Raw genomic sequence first — 23,036 nt, forward strand, 5'->3', positions numbered from 1 at the left:
GGGGAGGGAGCTAAGGCTGAGGAGCTAACCAAATAAGAGACTGAATGCGATTGCCAACTGGCTCAGCAAATTCCTGGAGATCTGAGGGCAGTGCTTGGCGATGATGGAATTTGGGGTGGGGGGAGCTCCGTAGAGATGTGATGCAATAGAGCCCACCCCGTGGGGCTGCCATTTCCTTCAGGGGAGCTCAGCTCTGCGGTCTGGAGGTTGGTTGTCGTTCCGGAAGAATCCCAAGCTCCACCTGGAAGTGGGCCACCCTAACACTGGGAGACCCGTGGATACTTCCTTCTGGCATTTAAAAAATAGTAATAGCAGCCACGTGGAGCAAGAAGAGACGGGGCTGAACGCTGCCCTTCCTCGTGGGTTTTTCGGATCGATTTCAACTCATTGCACGCTGTGATTGGCTCTTTTGAAAAGATTAGCAAAAGACTCTATCGTTGGTACATGACACCAAAGAAGATTGCGCTAGGGAATTTGAACACTTCTAATAAATGCTGGAAATGTAAAAAACATGAGGGCTCTCTGTATCACATGTGGTGGACGTGTGAGGTAGCCAGGCAGTACTGGGGAGAAATAATAAAAGTAATAAGTAAGATTCTACAATTTCAAATCAATAAGAACCCAGAACTCCTGCTACTGAACTTGGGAATGGAGAACATTCCAGCCCAATATAGAACATTGTTATTTTACATGACAGCAGCGGCCAGACTTTTGTATGCGCAAAAATGGAAAGTACAAGAAGTGCCAACTATTGAGGACTGGACTTACAAATTGCTGTATATGGCCGAAATGGACAAAATGACAAGAAAATTGAGAAATCTGGACCCAGGACAGTTCAACACAGACTGGGGGAAGCTGAAGCAATATGTGTTGAAGAAATGGGAGGTGGGAGGAGAACTGTGGCAGTTCGAGAATTACTGAAATATGACGAAATGTAGAGGGGGGTGACTTTACCGGAGGGTAGAGAGAGAAATGAAAATGTCTAAGCAGCTATTTTGTTAGATTGTTATATATAGAAAAACGTATAGAATATGGATAGGAAATAATTAATTATAAGGACCGACTAATCAATATGGTTTCTGGTATAAACGTGTAACATGTTAAACTGAATAAGTCTACCTGAAGAAATATATGGATTAAATTGATTGATAACTTTTGATGATAGTTATATAAAGTAATATACGGAATATAAGTCAAATTGGTTGACTTATATAAATGTATGGGTTATATGGTATAAGGCTTATAGAAATATCTGAAACCAGGAAACTACGAAATTATGTTAAAAAGGGACAAATTGTTTGTCTAATGTGGAAGAAGGGACTTAAAGATAAGATAAGGTATAGAGTATTAAAAATAGTTAAAGAATTATTGCTTAGATTAAAGGGAAAAATACAGGTTTGTTAGATAGATGAATTAAAAATGAGTAAGAGAAAAGGGACAAAGGGTTGGAAAACTGTTGGAAGTCAAAAGAAAAGGGGGGAAAGGGTGGGGGTTAGAAATTGGGAAATGGGAATTGATTGTAATATGTAATTATATGATTCTAATTCCAATAAAAATTTTATTAAAAAAAAAAAAGAAAAGATTAGCAAAAGACAGGCTGCTCATATCCCCCCCTTTAGGAATCATTACAATGCGTGTGGAGGGGGGGAGGTCAGTTTTAACAACCACACAGGAGGGGGAAATGAGCCCTTTCCCCTCTTCCATGGCACAAGAACATAAAAAGAGCTCTGTTGGATCGGGCCAGTGTTGCATCTAGACCAGAATCTTGTCTCACACAGTGGCCAAGCCAACAACAGGGCATAGAGGCTGAGGCCTTCTGCTAAAGTTGGACTGCTATTGCCTCTGGCTGTGGAGGTTCAGGCACAAGGCTAAAGTTGCACCCATCAGACTGTTTGACACTGAATTAGGCCTTTAGTCTGGTCATCTACTCCAACTGGCAGGGGCTTTGCAAGATTTCAGGCAGAAATCTTTTACCTCAACTACGACCTGACTCTCTTCATCATGGGCGATGCTGGGGATTGAACCTGGGACCTTCTGTATGCCAAGCAGATGCTCTTCCACTGCGCCACAGCCCCTCTCCACAGTGTTGTGCCTCTTATAGAGGTTTAATTGATTGGAATTCTTCTTGAGCATTCTTTGGCAAAGAGGCTGGAAATAACAATGAACTCTAACCTGACAACAACCTCTGCCGAAGATGTCATGGGAGCCCAGAAAGAGGAACAATCCTCCCAGAGGTGGGTTGCTAGTAGGGTTGCCAGCCTCCAGGTGGTAGCTGGAGATCTCCCGGAATTACAACTGGTCTCCAGGCCACAGAGATCAGTTCACCTGGAGAAAATGGCTACTTTGGGGGATGGACTCTATGGAATTATGCCATGCCAAGGTCCTTTCCCTCCCCAAACCCCACTTTCTCCAGGTTTCTCCAGGTTTCACCCCTAGATCTCCAGGAATTTCTCAACCTGGAGCTGGCAACCCTAGTTGCTAGGCATGTGACGTGCCACCTCACATCAAATGTTCCTGGCACATCCAGACTGGCATATCAGGGAAAGGTTTTGTCTTAGCATGCTGCTGAGGGGACTCTTTTAAGGAGAGAGCTCTTAAACATTCAGCAACCCCAATATGGGAAGGTATGTATGGATGAGAGCAAGATTTGGGTCCAGTAAAGATCAACTAGATTTCCAGAGCATGAGCTTTCGAGAGTCAGAGCTTTGTATCTGACGAAGGGTTCCTCGAAAGATCATACCTGGAAATCTAGTTGATCTTTGAGGTGCTGCTGAACCCGAATTTTGCTCTTCTTCTACAGATCAACATGGCTACCTGTTAAGCGATTTTTGGGGGGACCCCTCTTAAAAATCATGTATGAGCATTCATTCAAGCAACACATGTACACAGAAGGCAAATTTGCTTCAGTGGCAAATTCTTTCCGCTTCACTGTTGAAATTTAGCTGTGGGCCAGTGTGAACTCATAACAAGCGAAAGAGTTTCCAGCAACATCCTTTTGCTTTCATTCCATAACTAAGATTTCAGCCTCGGAAGTGTTACTTCCCAGAAGTGTTTCGAACTCATAACAAAAGTATAGCACCAGCATTTGAGGTGTTTATATTATAGTGAGACGTGACTAAGGTGGCTCAGTATGCATCAGGCCCCAGGAATCTCGTAAGTCTGAGTTTTGTGTAACAATAAAACTCATGATGGGTAGCCGTGTTAGTCCGTTTGCAGCAGAATTATTTGGCTTCTGTAATCACTCCACTCTCCAAGATATAAGGACAGACGGACTCACATTCTAGCTGTATCTGAAGAAGTGAGCTGTGGCTCATGTAAGTTCATACCCTACCACTAATTTTGTTAGTCTTATAGGTGCTACTGGACTCTTGCTCTTTTCTAATAAAATTCATATTTTCTGTATCACTGTGGTTGGTGTCTTGGATAGTATTTGGGTAAGTGGTAGAAGGGAAATTTGTAATTGGCAGTACAGTACTATTGTACTGAGCCCCATGGCGCAGAGTGGCAAGCTGCAGTACTGCAGCCCAAGCTCTGCTCACGACCTGAGTTCGATCCTGGCGGAAGCTGGGTTCAGGTAGCCGGCTCAAGGTTGACTCAGGGCCAAGCTACAAGTGACGAATGACACTTGAATGGCAAGTGGATTGAGTGGAAGGCAAGTGAACAGGGAGAAATACACTTGCCATTCAAGTGTCATTTGTCACTTGTAGCTTGGCCCTAAGCCTTCCCTCCTTCCGAGGTCGGTAAAATGAGTGCCCAGTTTCCTGGGGGTAAAGCGTAGATGACTGGGGAAGGCAATGGCAAACCACCCGGTAACAGAAGTCTGCCAAGAAAACGTCGTGATGCAACGTCCCCCCATGGGTCATATAATGACTCGGTGCTTGCACAGGGGGACTACCTTTTACCTACAGTACTATTAAAAAAAAAATTCCCCAGCGCTGCCCACCTGAAAACTCTCTGTGGGGATGAGAGTGTGTGCCAGGTGGGGCGACGGAGTTTCTGCTCATCTGCTTCGGGAGGACCGTCTTACTGAAAGTCTAGTTTCACCCTCTGTGAGAGAGCAATTCTCCTTAAGATGTGAGAAATTCCTCATTGCCCGTTTTGTGCCCATCTGGACCCGGTGTTCTCTAAAATCTTCCTCCGGATCCACCTAGAAATTCAGCGCATGTTGACTTCCTAACACAGCTGTGACCTCACTCCACCTTGAAAGGCGAGCTCTGCGGAGAACCGTTTCCTTCTCTGCTCTCCCATTCCCTCTTAATGAATGGGTTCGGACCCTGCTGGCACCATTAAGGGGCCCTTCAACCCACAGGTCCCTCAATCACGAGAAGATTAAATCCCAGGCATTCTCCAGCGCAATGTTTTCCAAGATCGATGCAGAATCACACAAGCTAATTAGCTTTCCTACCAAATTGATTCGCTCTCAGTATTTATCACCTAATGAAATTTAAGACTTACTCACTAGCCGGAGCAGCGGCTGCTCTTATTGGGCTGGGTCAATAAATCCGCTTTATTACCCGCCCGGAGGCCCCTGGCTCCGTTCCCTATAATCACACTAGATGTTAAAGGCCATTTCTCTCCTCGCCTCCACCACCTTTGTTAGCTAGAGATTTTATAGTGTTTAGGTAATGGGTTGGGGTCACACACAAAAGTGCCCACTTTCTACAGAGAAAAGTGAAAGGAGGAAAGATGGCCGAGGCTGATCCAAGCGCCCGGCAGATTTACGAGAGCGCTACTTGGAAACGGCCTTTACCGCAGTCTTAGCTGTCAAGAAGAGACGGAGCCAGTCTAGAGTGCACCCCTCACCGGAATGGAACTCCCTGGCACCCCCACAACCAGGAGAGGACAATTCTCTCTAAGCGTCCTGCGCCAGGACTCAGGCACCTTCATGGTGCCTCCCAGAGGGCAGCCGCCTGTTCTGCCTCAGAGCACTAGAAGATGGTTGGGCCTCAAGCAGCACCAACCAGAGGCTATCTCACTTATTTCCGGCACTCTGGTTGCCAACAGCCGCGAAACATGTTAATGGAGGGATCTGGTCACACATCTACTACTATAAAAAAGGCAAGCCGTATTGGCGACAACTCACTTTTTATTCCCGTGCAAGCATACTCGCACACCCCTCTGCAGGGATAAAAGATGAGTCCTTGGCAACACGGCTTGCCAAGGAGGCCCCAAGCAGGCTGCTGCTGGTGGCAGGAAGGCCCAGCTCGGTGGAGCGGCCACTGCATGCCTTGGGAGGGCCGCACCGGGCCTCCGTGCTGCCTCAGGTAGAGTTGCCAGCAGGGGAAGTTTGCGACATGCTGGAAGCCAGAGACCGGGCAATGACACATGTTTGCCTGCCTCTGGTATTGATGGCCCTAACTTCCTGAAAAGCACATTTCCCAAAAAGGTTGGCAGCCTGTGGTTTGCATCATCAAAGCTCTCCTTCCTTGGAGGTATTTAAGAAGCGGTTAGATGGCCACCTGACAGCAATAATGATTCTCTGATTCAGTATGAATGTGTGCGGATCAGGAGAAGGAGGGCACGAAGGGATGAGCCAGTGCTTGGCTCTCGTGGCCCTTTCTTACATGCCCAGGGTAATGCCCATCTCTACTGTGGGCTCAGGAAGGAATTTTCCTCCAGGCCAGATTGGCCAGGGATCCTGGAAGGTTTTTGTCTTCCTCTGAGCATACAGCAGCAATCACTGGGGGAGGTGGGTGTGTGGGTGGGTGGGTGGGTGGGTGGAGCTGTGAATTTCCTGAATTGTTCAAGGGGCTGGGCTAGATGATCCTTACGGATACCTTTCTGCTCTGTGTTTCTGTATGTCTTGCAAATGCTGCATATTAGGCAATTATTCTAGCTTTAGAACTGGAGGACAAAACCTTTTGGAATCAGTTTTTATCAGTATTGTCATTTATCAGATAACATATAGGACGAGAGATTTAAAAACCAGACAGTGACAGGTGGTCACTTGAAGGACAGCCACTCAGCTGTTCTAATAACAACAACAACATTCGATTTATATACTGCCCTTCAGGATGACTTAACACTCACTCAGGGCGGTTTACAAAGTATGTTACTATTATCCTCACGACAAGCACCCTGTGAGGTGGGTGGGGCTGAGAGAGCTCTGAGAGAGCTGTGACTGACCCAAGGTCACCCAGCTGGCTTCAAGTGGAGGAGTGGGGAATCAAACCCGGTTCTCCAGATTAGAGTCCTGTGCTCTTAACCAGTACACCAAACTGGCTCGAAGAGCCAGAAGAGCAGGCGGCTTCCTTCTGGTTCTAATTTGGCTCGGGGGGGGGGGTCTGCCTTTTCAGAAGATGGTTTCTCCCACCAGCCACTCAAAGAAAATTCTCAGCCAAAGGCCAGGGAGGCAGTGAAGAGGCAGGAAAGCCACTGGCACCCCTCCGTGGTCTTGGAAGGAGGCCTGGCCCTTGCTTGGGCTCTGCCGTGCCCCTTTTCTTCATTTGCCAGCTGGTCCAAGGAACGGGAAAGAATCAGATTCTCCTGTTAACTCCATCCTAGGAGAACAAGAAGTCACTTAGCGAAATTAACAGCCGGGAAATTCAGGACCAATAAAAGGAAATGCTACTTTGCACATCTCTTTGCTCAGACCGTGGGATCCTCGGAGCCAGGGGATTATAAAAGGGCTGAATAACTTTATGGCCCTTAATAACATTCGCGGTTATTCAGGCTGGGAGAAAAAGCCAATGATGTTTCATGCTCCATCACAAGGGTCAAAAAGGAATATTCTTGTTATCTTTGAAGCACGGCATGGTTTCCAGAGGGGGGGGGATGCGGTGGTGGGGGGGGGGCAGAGAGCTTTCTGCCCTTTAGTGGTGAACCTCCTTCTCTGTGAGGCATGAAGGCTGAACATGTTCACCCCAGCAGCAGAGCCACTCTCGAGGAATCTTTGATTCTCGCATTTGGTTCTAGGACATCCTGCCAGGGGGCCAGGGCAGAAACTACCCGGTTAGGGCCTGCTCTTCTGCCATTGACAGAGCTCTGCTCTTTTTGTGACTTTTAGTTCCACTAGAATATGCTTTGTGCGGCACACTCCAGTAAACCTCACAACAACCCTGCAAAGGAGATCTGAATCCCCCTCCAGTTGTAGTGGGAGGGGGGTGGGAGCATGAATCAGCGGCTGTCCTAAGATTGCAAGTTACAGGGCATGGGAGCGCTGCTACGGGGCCCGGCAGCTGCTCCCCTCTAATGGTTCAGAATGAGCAGCATTTTAATATGTTGTTGTTGTTGTTAGACTTTTCCCCCCACTCTCCCCAGAAGTGGGCTCAGGGTGGAGCAGACCGTGACAATAAATATAAAGATAAAAATAGTTGAAGCAATTATAACCTTTCTATATAAAAGGCAAGCTGTATTGGCGACGAAGCACTTTTTATCCTGGTGCGCCTGCGCAGGAGAACCAGGATAAAAAGTGTGGCATGGCCAATGTGGCCTCCAGAGGGTGCCGCTGCAGCGGGCTAGCCAGATGAGCCAGCCCGCCCCTTTGGTGGGAGCTGCGGCAGCGGGAAGCCCGGCGTTCTTGGGTTTTCTAGGGCCCGTTTTTTAAAAAAATGGGCTCTGTTGCTAGTTATATTATATTAACTTGACATATATTTACTTGACACAACCTCTCTCCCCAATGGGAACCCAAAGCAGTTCACCTCCTTCTCCTCTCCTTCATTTTATCCTCACAACCACCCTAAGAGGTAGGTTAGGCTGAGGGGGTAGGACTGGCCAAAGGTCACCCAGTGAGTTTCCAGGGTGGAGCAGGGATTCAAACCTGGGTCTCCTAGATCCTAATCCAGGACTCTAGCCACACACAGTTTAAAGGTTACTGGAAGTGCATCAGACAGAAAGAGGCGACAACATGCAGCAAGGAACACCCACCTGCTAATTGGGATTAGTGACCATCACCGAAAAACTGGACATCAGTTACTAGATTATCCTTGGCAGGTCTCACGTTTGGACACGTGAGGCTGCCATACACTGTCAGCCAGTTGGTCTTGTCAACCCTGACAGGCATCACGGGGAGATAAACGGCCTTCTTATACCTGATCCTTTTACTGGAAATTCTTTTGCTGCAACGTGAAAATAATATACTCTACTACTAAGCTATGGTCCCTCTGGGGGCAGATTTCCTATCAAGCAAGCGGAAGAAAACCTAACATTGTGTAGAACTTTCCTGGCCTCCTTTGTTGCGGATGACGCCTGGAGCACTGGCATTTTGAACCCGTTCAGAACTACTTCTAATAGTTTAAACTTCATCTGAACCTTAGCATACTTGGTCACACAGCTGTGTCTTCAACCCTCTCTCTAATAGCTTTTAAATATTGGTTATAACTTGCCATAAAGATTACAGCATTTCATTTAAATAATTCATTTAAATAATTCATTTGATTCATTTGAAATGTAGTGCTGGAGGAGAGTTTTGTGGATACCATGAATGGCCAAAAAGACAAATAAGTGGGTACTAGATCAAATCAAGCCTGAATCCTCCCTAGAAGCTAAAATGACAAAACTGAGGCTATCATACTTTGGTCACATCATGAGAAGACAAGATTCTCTGGAAAAGTCAATAATGCTAGGAAAAGCGGAAGGCAGTAGGAAAAGAGGAAGACCTAAAACGAGATGGATGGACTCAATAAAAGAAGCCCCGTCCTCCAGTTTGCAGGATCTGAGCAGGTCTGTTAATGATAGGACGTTTTGGAGGTTTTTCCTTCATAGGGTCGCCACAGGTCGGAGGTAACTTGATGGTACATAACATACACACACATGACACAACGCCATACAAAAGGCAGATGTGCACGAGTGGGTGTGATGTGGAGGCTGTAGTGGTGGGACAGGATTTGGAACGCTCCCAATTTTGTGATGAACACAATCTTCAGTCTAATTTCCCATATCCAATCAGACATGAGGCAATCGCACACGCGAGCACACATGAAGCTGTCGTACGTGGAATCAGTCCCTGGGTCCATCAGAGTCAGTATTGCCTGCTCAGATCGGCAGCCACTCTCCATGGTCTCAGGTGGAGATCTAACACATCACCGACAGCCTGGTCCTTCCAACTGGAGCTGCTGGGGATTAAACCTAACTCAAAATGAGTCAAACTCCTGCCGACCGCTTTTGCATTGGGTCTTTGCAAAATGCTATGCTTATATGTTATGTTCCATCATATCACTTACGGCAACCATATGAATGAAAGACTTGCAAAACGCCCTATCAGCCTTGCTCAGATCTTGCAAACTGGAGGCCGTGGCTTCCTTTACTGAGTCCAGCCATCTCCTATTGGGTCTTTCTCTTTCCCTAAGGCCTTCCTCTTTTCTTCTGCATGTGTGAAAATGTGTTGCTAATTGCTACGTAGATGAACACCAAAGTCTAGGATTTTTTAAAATACCGTACGTTTATTTATATGATAAACATGAGGAAGAACTTCCTGACAGGTCAAGCAGTTCCTGAGTGGAACAGGCTTCCTCGGGAGGTGGTGGGCTCTCCTTCTTTGGAGGTTTTTAAGCAGAGGCTAGACGGCCATCGGACAGCAAGGCTGATTCCATGACTCACTATGAATTTAGGCAGATCGGGAGAGGGACGACAGGAATGGATGAGCCAGTGATCAGCTCTTTTGACCCTTTGGGGTCGATCAACTACTCTGGAGTCAGGAAGGAATTTTCCTCCAGACCAGATTCACTGGGGATCCTGGAGGATTTTTGCCTTCCTATGGGCATAAAACAGGGGACACGGGGGGGTGAGGGGTTGGGGCGGGGAGGTAGCTGTGAATTTCCTGCATTGTGCAAAGAGGTTCAGCTAGATGATCCTTGGGGTTCTGTTCAGCTTTGCGTTTCTATGTTTTTATGTTTCCGTGAATTGTGACTAAGAGTCTCTCTACACAAAACAACTGACATGTGAAGAACACGTGTTGGGACTCGAGATGCAATGGTAGCCAGGAAGGGTAGTTTAAGAAGACAGAGCCAGTGGTGGGACAAAGGCTTCGCTATACACTGGAGCTGTGTGAAGTGGCTGTGAAATGCCGGAAGGGAAACTTCAGCCCATTATAACCCCTCCAGGCCCAAGCTCGGCTCTAGAAGGCAGCTCCAGCCCATTTCCATTCTTTGCTGCCCTCTGGTTGCCATCCCACACCGTTTTAGACTGGAGAGGTGAAACTGACGGAGCCTTCGGCAGCCGAGCAGAACACCCAAGAAATAGGGGCAGTGGAAGGGGACAGGGCTCCGTCAGGCTATGCAAGAATGCACTGATGTGACAAGCTGACTCTACTGTTTGGAAAGAAAATCTGAAGCAACCTGCCAAACTGGCACAAACAGGTTGAGGAACAGTCCACTGAAAAAGTGACTCCCTGGTCACAGCTGGAGAGCAGGATGTGAGCTGAACTGATGGGTGATTGAGCTTCTCTGGAGAGAGTGGATGAAACTGGGGAACGCAAGCTTACAACATCTCTGCTCAGCCACAACTTCCTTGCAACGTCACTGTGGGGTACATTTTGCAGAGTCCTATCTATGCCACCTTGAGCTCATCATAAAAATGTCAGGACACCAGCGCCACATGTTATTTGCCTCCCTCCAAGTCTGGATCTCTGACAGCTGATCAATTTGAATCTCTTTATTGGCACAAACTGTTCTCGTAGACTACATTATTTTATGTGGGGCTATAGTTTTCTTCTGCTAACCCGGCTCTCCAGATTAGAGTCCTGCCGCTCTTGACCACTACATAAATGTGCATTTGAAAAGAGTTGTTGGCATGTGGGAGGGGGAGGGAGATGGAGATGGAGGGTCAGACCTATTTTTCTGAACCTGTGAACAAAGCTACACACATGCATAGTGCCTACCAAATGAGTTCCATGGGGGGGGGGGGGTTGGTCTTCTGAGCACCTTGAAATGATGGAGGGGTTTCACAGATGGGTCGTATGTTATTTTGAAAGGAAGGAATCATTTCGAAGCCAGTTTTAAACCGATCCCTTGAGTGTCTCTCTATCGGCACATCTTCGGCTCCTTTTACAGCTTCTGGTCCACTTTAGATTGACAAAATCTGTGTTCCCGAGTCCCACTTAAACTGCATCGAGCTCAGAAATGGGTCTTGGGGGACACCATCAGCTTTTCATTGCAATTGGCACAAAAGTTAATTTCACCCTTGGAAAGAATTTATGGGTTACTTATCCCAGGGAAGGCACTGCTGTGTCTTCTCCTGAGGCCATTACGGCTGTTCTAAGTCTGAATTGAGCTCTTCTTCAAAAATGGGGGCATTGCTGATTATGTGGGGCACAGGAGCTGGCCTTTAGATGTGTGCATGCGTCATTTAGCATCTGCCCCCACGGAGCCCCCCACTGCTCTTTAAACCCCTCTCTATTTTTTAGAGCACGTTAAATACTGGGCAGAACATTTTTTAGAAGAAAGGCTATTGACTACAGCTCTTTCTCCAGCTTCCCTCTCAGCATGCCCTGCACCAAACCCACAAACGTTTTCGAAACTCAGAAGCCCTGAGTAAGTAGTGCGGAGGAGTTTCCTTGAACGATGCTGCTGAGAGAGACAAGAGCCGAGAAAACAAGCGTTGCTTCGACAGAGAGCCAGTTTGGTGTAGTGGTTAAGAGTGCGGGACTCTAATCTGAAGAGCCAGATTTGATTCCCCGCTCCTCCGCTTGAAGCCAGCTGGGTGACCTTGGGCTAGTCACAGCTCTCTCAGAGCTCTCTCAGCCCCCCCACCCCACCTCACAGGGTGTTTGTTGTTGTGGGGATAATAATGACATACTTTGTAAACCGCTCTGAGTGGGCATTAAGTTGTCCTGAAGGGCGGCGTATAAATCCAACGTTGTTGTTGTTATCAGTAGCTCCATTTCTGCTCATTTGGAAAATCAGCAAGTGCCCATACACACACATTCTCCATTGGGCTCTCCATCTCACAGAGTTTATTTTATTTTACTTCATTTATACTCTACCTTTCTCTCCCATAGTGGCTAACATCGTTCTCCTCTCCTCTATTTTATCCTCGCAACAACCCTGTGAGGTAGGTTAATCTGAGAGTGTTTGATTGGCCCAAGGATGCCCAGCAAGCTGCCATGGCAGAGTATGGATTTGAACTTGGATCGTCCAGATCCTATTCCAATACTCTAACCACTACACCATACCGTCCTGCCTGAGGAGGTTAGAGGGCTCCATTCTCATGCCTTTTTGCAAACTATACAAAACTTAATTATTCTGGAGGGCTGTACTATAAAGAACTGGTTCAAAGAGATGCTTTGAAAGAGGGATAAGTACTGTAGACTATTCTACTGGATACTGTATGTTGCTGTAAGTGTGCTCCTACTGGGTAGATTCCACGTCATTTAACGTTTCATGTTCCAATGCTGAGGCTTTGTTTCAGGTTTGTTTGCAGCTCTGTCTTCAGATTTCTGCTTCTTTTCAGATGTCTGTAATCCAAACCCTGTTGCATCGTTTATCGCATATCCCAGCCATAGATCACATTGGCTTACACTTGAGTCTCAGTGAGAAAGGCGGACTATAAATAATGTAGCTAAATAAATTCATAAAGGTAAAGAGATTTGTCACAGCAGAAGGTGCCTTGGCCAAGGAAATAGGGTCCTACTTGGGGGCTCTTGCACATTTCCCCTTCATTGTAATGGGGCTTGTGCAGGAGAACTTCCTTGAAGATTGTGGCTGCAACAGGAGTGTATCTCCTGCTCTGTTACTTTGAGTGGCACCCCAAACCTGCCACTTACTCTAATGTCAGGACTTGAATTAGAAACCCTCCCAATCTGGCACGGGCTCTTTGCAGAGTTGGGAAGCCAGAGGAGACGCTCATTCAACGCCCTCAAATCCTCTGGGCACAGGGATTTGGGTGGCACCGGAGGCCCCTCTGATGCCACTGTCTGATATGGAGTCCCCACACTGAGAGCCAAGCTACAAGTGACGCCTGACACAGGTTGGACACTCGTCGGCTTCCCTCAAGTTTTGATGGGAAATGTAGGCATCCTGGTCTTGCAGCTGTAATGGAGAGCCAAGCTGTAAAACCAGGATGCCTACATTTCCCAGGCAGGGCTGTGTCTCAGGCGGGGCTGTTAAGAGAGCAAAGGAGCAGTCCAGCCGCAGAGGAAGATGCGAGTCTGGCAACCACCTGGGACTCTATGCACAGAAAGCATTTCTCTTCCTCCCCTCATGGCGGGCCGGCCAGCCAGCCAGCCCCTACCCAGGGGCTGGACAAAGGAGGTGCTGCACCAGAAAAGTCCCTGCAGCTCCACCCCTTCTGAGTGTCTTGATGGGGCTGACCCACGTCAGACACAAGTCCTCCCCTGAGGCCAAAGTGAACATTCTGCCTTCTGATATGGGTTCAGGTCATGCTGACCACCGGCTCTGTTCTTGGGGCACTGGAGTGATTACAAGAGGTCCTGAGATACAGCCGAGCCCCAGAAGGGAGCAGTGGGCCAGAGGATCCCACAGGTTGCAAGGGTGCAACGTCCTTCATGCCCCAGTGCAGTCCTCGGCCTCTGCTAGTGTTGGGGACCAGAGAGGGGACTTCCTTCCCAGGGGATGTTTCTTGGGAATCCAGCTGCGTCCCCTCCTGATGCTGCCGGGCTCTGCGAGGCGCTCGCCCTCCTTCTGCCTGAGTGCCTGAGCTTGTCCTTCCCTTGTGCAAAACCACTTCTGTTTTTCAAGCTGATTTGAAAACTGGAGCAGCGAACTAGAAATCCACAAAAAAAGCCTCTTGCTGCAGTCTCGGGCAACTCAAGCCATGGGCTTCGGCACAGCTGCGCAGATATAAAAGCCACTTCTCAAAAACCTACCAAGCTCAAACGTGACCCAGAAACAGAACCCTGTTGAGAGCTGTGATGTCTAGAGAGGACATTCTTAAAACAGGGACCAGGGAGGACAAGGATGGGGGGGGGGGGGTAGCACCTATCCTGCCCCAAACAAAACCCTTTCTTTCCTCCCATATAAGTGAAGGGTTGACATTCATTCCTATGGAGAAATTGAAGTACCTTGGACAGTACTGCAAAATCTGTCCTCCCTCATTTGTGAGGCTAGGTGGCCCAATTGCCAGGGACTCTGTAAGGAGATGAGGAGCAAGGATTTTCCTGTGTGTAGAGTCTGAAGGACCCATGAAATATTCAAGAGTCCCAGTCTCCATGCATACTTCCTCATAACAACGGGCATTTCGCTAGTCTCTGTGCTACATTATTGATTGCAGAGGCAGTCAGACTGGACTGGTTTCCGATTCGCACCGCCTAGAGGACATGGTGGGGAATCTGTAGATTGGACAAGAGCAAGATTGGAGTCCAGTAGCATGGTAAAGGCCAGCAAGATTCCCAGGGTATAAGATTTTAGAAGCTCCCTTCATCAGATACATATCTGACAAAGGGAGCTTTGTCTCTCAAAAGCATATACCCTGGAAAACTTACTGGTTTTTAAGGTGCTCCTGGACTTAAGTCTTGCTGTTCTACTGCAGACCAACAGGGCCATCTGCAACTATCTGTATGATGGGCAAAAATCTGAGATGTTGCAAGTAAATGGAAACCAAATGCTTTGCAGGATCAGGCCAACCAAGGCAGTTATGGGTGACTTTGTAGGCTGAGGAGGCTGAGGAGGAGTCCAGTGGCACCTTTAAGACTAACCCACTTTATTGTTGCATAAGCTTTTGAGAACCACAGCTCTCTTCGTCGGACAAAGGGAGCTGTGGTTCTCGAAAGTTTATGCTACAATAAAGTGGGTTAGTCTTAAAGGTGCTACTAGATTCTACTATTTTGCATCTACAGGCTAACACGGCTAACTCCTCTCGATCTTTAACTGGGAGATCCCCTCCCGTGTATGCTCTCTTCCACTTGGGAAATCTATGGCTGGTGAGCGTTATTAAAATGACAGTGTGTCAGAGGAACAGCAATTAGAGCAAGTGCTTTTTAAATATTATTCTATTTTTATCACGGGCAAAACCTTCTTCCATAATGAGCCAGAAGATAATTGAGAAAGTGAGAGTCCCCCTCCCCTACCCAAGAACAGTTTGAGTGCCGGAGACAGCCGGGCCAAGGAAAGAAATGGGGGGAGAAAAGAGCCGTGGGAGTCCAGGAACATTTATTTTATTTAACTAATTAGTGCGGCTCCTCATTCCATTCACGAGAGCCTAAATGGGTTTGGAATTCTCATCCGCTGGGTAAATTAGATTATTGCCTCCTTAGTGGAAACCTGCTCTTTAGATGCTGGGCGAAATCAAAGAAGATATTTCCCGGGCTGACAGGCCAGTCCTTGGCGCTGTGGCCCTTGGTGACAAAGGCACAGGCAAAGGGACGGGAGATGCCCCTTGAGCTGGTTGGGGGGCTGGAACAAAGCTCGTGGACAAAAGGACACCTCAGTGCAGAAGCACAGCAGGGGAGAGACCCTCCCCCCTCCATCCTTGCTCTGAAGCCAGGGCTGGGGGTGTCCCACACTTGCCCCCATAAACATATTTGGAATGCAAATGAATATGGTACCTTGGATGTATATCCCAGCCCCAGACAATTTGCAGACCTGGCCCATGGAAAAGCAATCCAAAAAGTGACAGATTGCAAGAGATAGGTGGACTGGGCCAAGCGCAAAGGCCAGGTACGGCTTGTTCCAAAAAGCAGCCGAGCAGGGGCCAAGCCAGAAGGCTCTGCAGAGGGGCTGTTAGGCAATTCTGGAGTGTGGACGGAATGGCTTAATGGGGACGGGGGTGGCCTTTGGTAGGTGGCAATGCATGTCTCAAATGCAAAACTACAGACTGCTTTTGGGGTGTGTGTGTGTGGCGGGGGGCTGTTGTGGCCAGAAGCCCAGGACTTGGACTGTCCTCCCAAAGTCTAGCCCATACAGTGCTACGAAGCTGCTTACTGTCACAGCAGACCCCCTTTGGGCTTTCAAGACTAGTCCTGTCTCCTCTGGTGGGCAGGGGGCTCAGGTGGAGACAGGGCTTCCATATCTCCTCCCTGGTTGGTGAAACGGGAGAAGCCAGGGGTTGAACCTGGGAGCTTTTGCATGCCGAGCAAATGCTTGGCCACGGAGCCTTGGCCCATGGCTACCCCAGTCTCTGTCCCACTCCCATTTAAAGAGTGTGTTTTTACAACCAGATATCTATTTGGAGTGAGGAGAGCTGAGCTCCCCCTCTCTGTCGAGCACTGGGAGCGCTTTTCTTCCCAGCCTGGCGCCTGTGCCAGAAGTGATGCCCCCTGGGGAGAGAACGGCACCCTTTGGCGTCAGACATGCAAGGAAGGAGGAGGAAGGGGTTAGGGTCCAGGTCTCTTCACCGTGTTCCTCTTTTGGTCGAAACCCAGATCTCAGGAGTGAATGGGCAGAGTTCACTGGCACACGGCACAGCAAACATGGCTTCTCTGGTTGGGTCAGGTGCATCTGACAAAGAGAGCGGTGGTTCTTGAAAGCTTATACTACAATAAAGTTGGCTAGTCTTAAAGGTGCTACTGGACTCTACAATTTTTCTGAGGGAGGTGGTGGACCAGAAGCCCACTCCCAGCTGGTCTCCCATCAGCTGTGAGATGGCTTCTGATTTCCCCTGAAGATTTCCTGGCCCTGGGCACGGCACGGCTAGCATCCAGGGAAGTACCGGGGATCAGAAGCCCATTCCCAGACAATCCCCTGATCAGCTGAGAATCGGCTTCTGACTAACAGACAGCTGCCACTCCATCTAGCAGCAGTTGCGCAGCGCAAGCTAAGCGTTGCTTTGATCGGTTCTCCAAGTCTGACCAAGTGGGGTCCATTCAGCGGCCAAACAGTTTAGCTGTGAAAATTGCAGCACTCCTAGCTAAGGTTGGAGTCACTGATGCCCCGTGATGGCATTCTGGACATATTGTAGGTAAATGAATGTATAGGAAGTCTCAGGAACATGCCCGCGGCCCTGCCCTTCATCCCAACACAGGTCAGCCTTGGTGGAATGGCCTTTCCTTTCTGCCTGTGCTGGTTTGTGAATGAAGTAATTGGGGTGGGGAATAAACCACTTTAAGGCTGTAGGGTTTACTCCGAAGTTCTTAGATTCAACTGTCAGTCGGTTATTTGGAGAGAGACCTCTTACAGGAAGAACAGGACAGAGGACCTCAGGGACACCTTTCAACAGATTTATAGCGGCATAACCTGACTGTCCTTAAGGGGTAGCAAAACTGGTTTTGCTCTAGAGGCTTACAGGGCTGACCCTCTGGAATTTGTCCGTGCGGAGGAGAAACAATCTCAACCAAATTTTTCTCAGTACATCAGAATTCATCCTCTCCAGGAGGACTAAAACATGTGTTGGCCTTTTTGACACAAGTGCGGCAGAAATGTTATTTTTGTGCCAGCTGGAGGCTCTTAATGGCTTTTCACTTTGCCCCCTCCTTTCTGCTTCTTTCCATGAAATCGGAGACGTCTTCAAATATCGAGAGTGCAGCTAGTCAGCTATATGAAACGCATAACCCTGGGTCCGTAAGCTGAAGCTCCTGCATGTCGGGAAGGGGGGGGGCTTTCTACCTGCAAGGGGGGGGCAACCATCAGGATAAGTGGTGGTGGTGGAGGGCCGTAGCCAACCCATGGCGACTCGTGGGGTTTTCAAGGCAAGGAGACTAACAGGGGTGGTTTGCTGTTGCCTACCTCTGCATAGCAATCCTGGGCTTCTTTGCCAGGAGGAAATGCCTGGAATGGTCCGGTAGCCTGGAAACAAAGAGGTTTGGGGCGGGAGGGACAGCCACTCGGTCCAGCAGATGCTGGTGTGCCAGTCCAGGACCCCTCCTGGAGAGAGTTTTACGGAGGGTTTCTCAACCTCAGACAAGACCATCTATCAGCAGGACGTGGAGCCAAAGGAAAAACAGAAGTCCTTGGCCCAAGTGATTTATTTCTCACACTGTCCTTGTGCTGGCAAAGGTCTTGCCTGCAATTTATCAGTGGGTTGCAGGAGGTAAAAAATAGCTGTGGATCCAGCGGGCCCTGAAGGCTACCCTCTAGGACATTTGAAATTTCCACCGCAGCTATGGAGAGCCCCAGCCATTATAAATGTTGACTTGTCAAGCAGGGAGCAAAACTTAAACGGGAGCCGCAGCCTCCCAGGGACGGTCCCGCCTCCGGCTTTGGATTCAGAAAGAAAAGAAACGAGCGGGCAAGAAAGGACACCTTGGCCAGCTTCTGGAGCAATGCATTCTGGGATGCCACCCGGCAGCCCCCATATGCCCTCCACGTGACCAGCAGAGCAAAGTTAAAGAGCTGCAAGGAAAAATGCATAACCAGCTATGGGTGACAACGGCTGCAACGTGTCAAGCCACAATCTCAGTCCATTAGGAAGAACTTTCTGCTAGTTAGAGCCGTCCCTCAGTGGAACAGGCTTCCTCGGGAGGTGGTGGGCTCCCCTTCTTTCGAGGTTTTTAAGCAGAGGCCAGATGGCCCTCTGACAGCAATGCTGATTCTGTGAACCTGGGCAGATCATGAGAGGGAGGGCAGGAAGGGTTGCATCAGGGCTTGGTTTTATGGCCCCTTCTTACACGCCCAGGGTAATGCCAGTCACCACTTTGGGGTCAGAAAGCCATTTTCTCCAGGTCACTTTGGCCAGGGATCCTGGAGACATTTTGCCTTCTTCTGGGAATGGAACAGGGGTCATTTTGTGTGTGTGTGTGTGTGTGTGTGTGTGTGTAGGAGGCAATTGTGAATTTCCTGCATTGTGCAGGGGGTTGGATTAGATGACCCTGGTGGTCCCTTCCAACTCTACGGTTCTATGATTTATGCACCTGATCCAGAACAAAAACTGGAGGAGGAGGGCTTCTTGGTCTGTACACGGCTGGCCTTGTGGGCAAGCACATGACGCACACGGCCCCACGAAGCCAACTTATACTGATCTTGGCCGTTCCTCTCTCAAGGCCAGGCCCGTCTCCTCCGACTGGCAGCGGCTCTCCAAGGTCTCAAGCTGGGGTTTCTTAAATCATCCTGAAAGGATCCCTGGGACCACCAGCATGCTAAGCAGAGGCTCGCCCGCTGAGCCACAGCCCCTCCCTAAGCAATTCAGGCCTACAGAAAGAAGGCAAAAATAGCTGCCCTGTCTCCCAAAGTGGTCCCGCCCACCTTTCATTCTCTGGAGCCTCGCCTGGCTGTAACCGTTTTCCAGGACTTTGTTGGGGCAGCTGTGAAATCCTGGCTGCCTTCCTTCCCAGTCCTGCTTGGGCTGCCCCAGCTCTGTCCCAAAGCTCTGCGGCCCTTTCCTTCTGAAGCTCCCACCTGGCACTGATGATGATGCTAAAGAGAGCTTCGCTATGGGGTAGCCATCACCCGGACAGACAGCAAGCAGGGCCCTTAGTCTCTCGAGATGCCGCCCAGATCTCACCCATATACTTTTAAAAAGAGAGAATTGCTCTCCCCATGCCAGAGTACAAGAACACTAAAGTTGATGGGCCGGGAGATTCAGGACGGCCAAAAATCCCCGTTCAAATCAATTAATTAGCATGTAGAATTCTCTGCTAAGGGTTATAGTGATGGCCACTAGTTCAGATAAATGTGAGAGCTGCCAAGCAACAAGTAATTGGTTTGCCATTGCCTTCCCCCACATAGCAACGCTAGTCTGTCTTGATGGTCTCCCATCCAAGTACAGACAGGGCTGACCTTGCTTAACTCCTGAGACCCGACAAGATTAGGCTATACCATGCCACCTTCCCACAGCCTTTAGTTGAGAGCCAGTTTGGTGTAGCGGTTAAGAACGGTGGGACTCTAATCTGGAAAACCGGGTTTGATTCCCCACTCCTCCACTGGAAGCCAGCTGGGAGACCTTGGGTCAGTCACAGCTCTCTCAGAGCTCTCTCAGCCCCACCCACCTCACAGGGCGATTGTCATGAGGATATTGATAACACACTTTATATATGGGTCTCAGTGTGACTTTAGGTTGTTCTGAAGGATGGTATGTTAATCAAATGTTGTTGTTGTTATTATAGAGGGCTTTAAAAGGGGAGCAACTTAACAGAGGAGAGATCCATCAGAGGCTGTTAACTGTGGTGATTAAAGAGAAGCTCCATGTTCAGAGGCAGTCTATCCTAAACACCTGCTGGTCTGTGTGCCCCTACTGGTGGGCCTTCCAAGGCAGATAGCAGCCATTGTGGGGTTCAGGATACCCAACTGTTTGTCTGATCCAGTAGGGCTCTTAAGTTCTAGGAGGGTAGCCACGTTGGTCTGCAGCCAAACGGCAGGAATTGAATCCCGTGGCACCTTAAAGACCGACTAGATTTCCAGGGTGGGTGCTTTGGAGAGGCAAAGCTCTTTACCGCTGTATCTAAAGAAGGGAGCTCTGACTCACAAAAGCTCACAGGAGCTTGGATATCTCCTGGAATTACAGCTGGTCCCGAAACTACAGAGATCAGTTCCCCTGGAGCAAAGGGCTGCTTGGGGGGGGGGGAGGGGGGGCTCTGTGGCATTATAATAACCAGTTGTGTTCCCTTCCCAAACTGCCCTCTTCCCAAGCTCCACCCCAAATTTCCTGGAATTTCTCAAACCAGAGTTGGCAACTCTACACCTCCAGTTAAAAGGATTTCAGGAATCTGGGCGTGGAACTGTGTGGGCTTGTGACCTTGGGAGCAGTTGCCACCACCTGTCAGAGTTATTTTTGGTCAGATGGGCCTATGGTCCAACACGATAGGGTTGCCAACTCTAGGCTGAGAAATTCCTGAAGATTTGAAGCTGGAGCATAGGGAATGTGGGGTTTCAGGAGGCATCTCAATTAAAGGCCCATACAGTCCACCCTCTGAACCAGCCATCTTCTCAAGGGAAACGGGTCTCTGTTGTCCGGACAGCAGTTGTAATTCTGGGAGATCTCCAGGCCCTGCCTGGAGGTTGGCAGCCCCACTTCCTTGGCTCTTAACCCCCTGATAAGTACAGAGAGAAGTTTCCCTGATGCCATGGTCACACCATGAAAGCCCGCTCAGAACTTCCTCAGAAGTCCTCGCTCAGAACTTCCAAAGTCAGGTTTGCAAAGCTCCCGGCTCCCAACCGCTGCAGAAGGAGGCTGCAGCTGTGCCCTTGATTTAAAGTCTTCCTAAGAAGTCATTATAGAAAAACTCACGCTTATTTTCGTCGCGTCCTTCCCGGCTTCTTCCTGCGGAGATGCTTTTAGCTGTTGGGAATGGAGGGGAAGAGGAGGGAGGGAAGAGAGAGGAGAGAACCCATTAGTTCAGCTCGAAGGGAAAGGGAAGGGGCAGAAACCCCATCAAACTAATTCACACCATGGCCTTTAATGCAGTCTTCAAAGGCAGGAACTGAGCTGGGAGGGAAAGGGAAATTTACAGAGAGGGAGGAAAGAGATTTAGGGAGGCGAGAGCTTCGAGCTATGAAAACAGCGTCAGGAGAGGATTTTCAAGAGGCAGGTGTGTGTGTGGGGGGGAAGGGACAAATATGGTTTAAGGGAAAGAGAAATCATAGCCGATGTCAGGCCTTTTCAGTGCTGCCTGCGCTGCCACTGGCGTGGTCCTTCTACGGTCGGCCACCTTATGAGTCCCTTGTGGCTGCTGGATGCCACACGGGGCCCTAAAGGCAGCAACCCAGATGAGAGGGGGCCAAAAGGTGCCCCGGGGCCTCAAGGGCTGCTGTGTCAGCTGTGCTCTTACAACCCTGCAAGGTGGGAAAGGACGCCTGGTCCCCTGAGCTGTCCCCCAGGAGAACCTTGGCCAGGCCGCCTTCCTTTGGAATCAAAGCTTCGGGAGTCCTCATGAAGGTGCTTCCCCGTGGAGAGGGTGAAGAACGGGCGGCAGCTGCAGGTTCTGGCTAGCCACCTCACAACTGCATCAAGAACTCAACAAAAAAACCAGAGGCAGCCCAAGAGTAAACTCATTGGGTGACATTGGGCCATTCACTCGGTCCCTCTCGGTCAATGCTCAGCCTACCTCGCAGGGCTGTTGTGAGGATAAAGGAGAGGAGAACCATGAATGCCACTCTGTCCTCCTTGGAGGTAGAAAGGGATAAAAATGCAATCAATTGTGGGGGGGGGGTTCTCATCTTTCACTTTGCATTACCGTTGTTTATTCTAGGTGGCAGAGGCAGAGGAAATTGCTGGAGGGCCTTTTTGCAATTCAGTTTACAAAGGCCGGACTTGACTTTGGGATCGCCGTGTCCCCCAGAGCTGGTGGTGGGGAAAAGGCACAGATGAAGGCATCATCTAAGCCCCTGGGGATTTTTTCTGCGCATTTCAAGGGAAGGTGTGCAGGTGTGTCGTACTCCAGGCCATGGAGTTATCCTGGATCAGTTGCTGCTCTCCCCAATCTGGTGCTTCAGCTTGGTGGGGGTGGGGGCTGATCTTGTCTCTATGCACGCCCACATCTGTGCACAGGGAGGCACACGCTACAAAGTAGCGTATGCCCCAATCCCTATGCACTGGCCTACATCGCAACTGGATTGTTGGATCGTGATATAAACAGGGCTTTTTTTCTGGGGAAAGAAGTGGTGGAACTCAGTGGGTTGCGCACGGAGAAAATGGTCACATGGCTGGTGGCCCCGCCCCCTGATCTCCAGACAGAGGGGAGTTGAGAATGCCCTCCGCACCATGGTGCGGAGGGCAATCTCAACTCCCCTCTGTCTGGAGGTCAGGGGGCGGGGCCACCAGCCATGTGACCATTTTCAAGAGGTTCCGGAACTCTGTTCCACCACGTTCCAGCTGAAAAAAAGCCCTGGATATAAATCACACTTTTCAAGCCTTTCCACGTACGGTGATTGTTCCATGAGTAGATCTTATTCAAATACTACAGTCCACAAGGATGGCTGGTGACCTCACAGGCGGGGCAAGCACTCCCAGGGGACGGGGCAGGAAGTCAGGCTCCCCCCCCTACAAGAGCCAGCAGTGCATTGCTCAGCCGAGCCATTAATATCCCTGCTTTCCAGATGGAGGAGTTCAAAGCAAGAACAAGAGCCAAACGCCCCACAGCGAGTATTTGGAAGCCCCTAAAAGGATGTGATTACTGGATATTGCTTGTTCCTGTTCTCTTAAGGCATGCTATTTGCTCTCTTGTTTAACGTTTACTTTAAAATCAATAAAAGCATTAATAAAAACAAAAGCATGCGTTTAGAAGGATTTTTTTTAAAGAATACATTTGGAGGGGCAGTCTTTTGATGCTCTCC

The 23,036-nt window shown here is 49.1% G+C and overlaps 1 protein-coding gene across 1 annotated transcript in view; it reads right to left on the minus strand.

The window, feature by feature from the left end:
- VSTM2L (V-set and transmembrane domain containing 2 like) overlaps positions 1–23,036 on the minus strand; it is an 87,688-nt gene that overhangs the window by 973 nt on the left and 63,679 nt on the right. The window contains exon 3 of the mRNA XM_054981759.1: positions 20,992–21,042. Within this exon, the coding sequence (XP_054837734.1) occupies positions 20,992–21,042 (51 nt within the window). The remainder of the gene's footprint in view (positions 1–20,991; positions 21,043–23,036) is intronic.

The sequence above is a fragment of the Eublepharis macularius genome, chromosome 5, assembly GCF_028583425.1.
Source record: "Eublepharis macularius isolate TG4126 chromosome 5, MPM_Emac_v1.0, whole genome shotgun sequence".
Classification (NCBI taxonomy): Eukaryota; Metazoa; Chordata; class Lepidosauria; order Squamata; family Eublepharidae; genus Eublepharis; species Eublepharis macularius.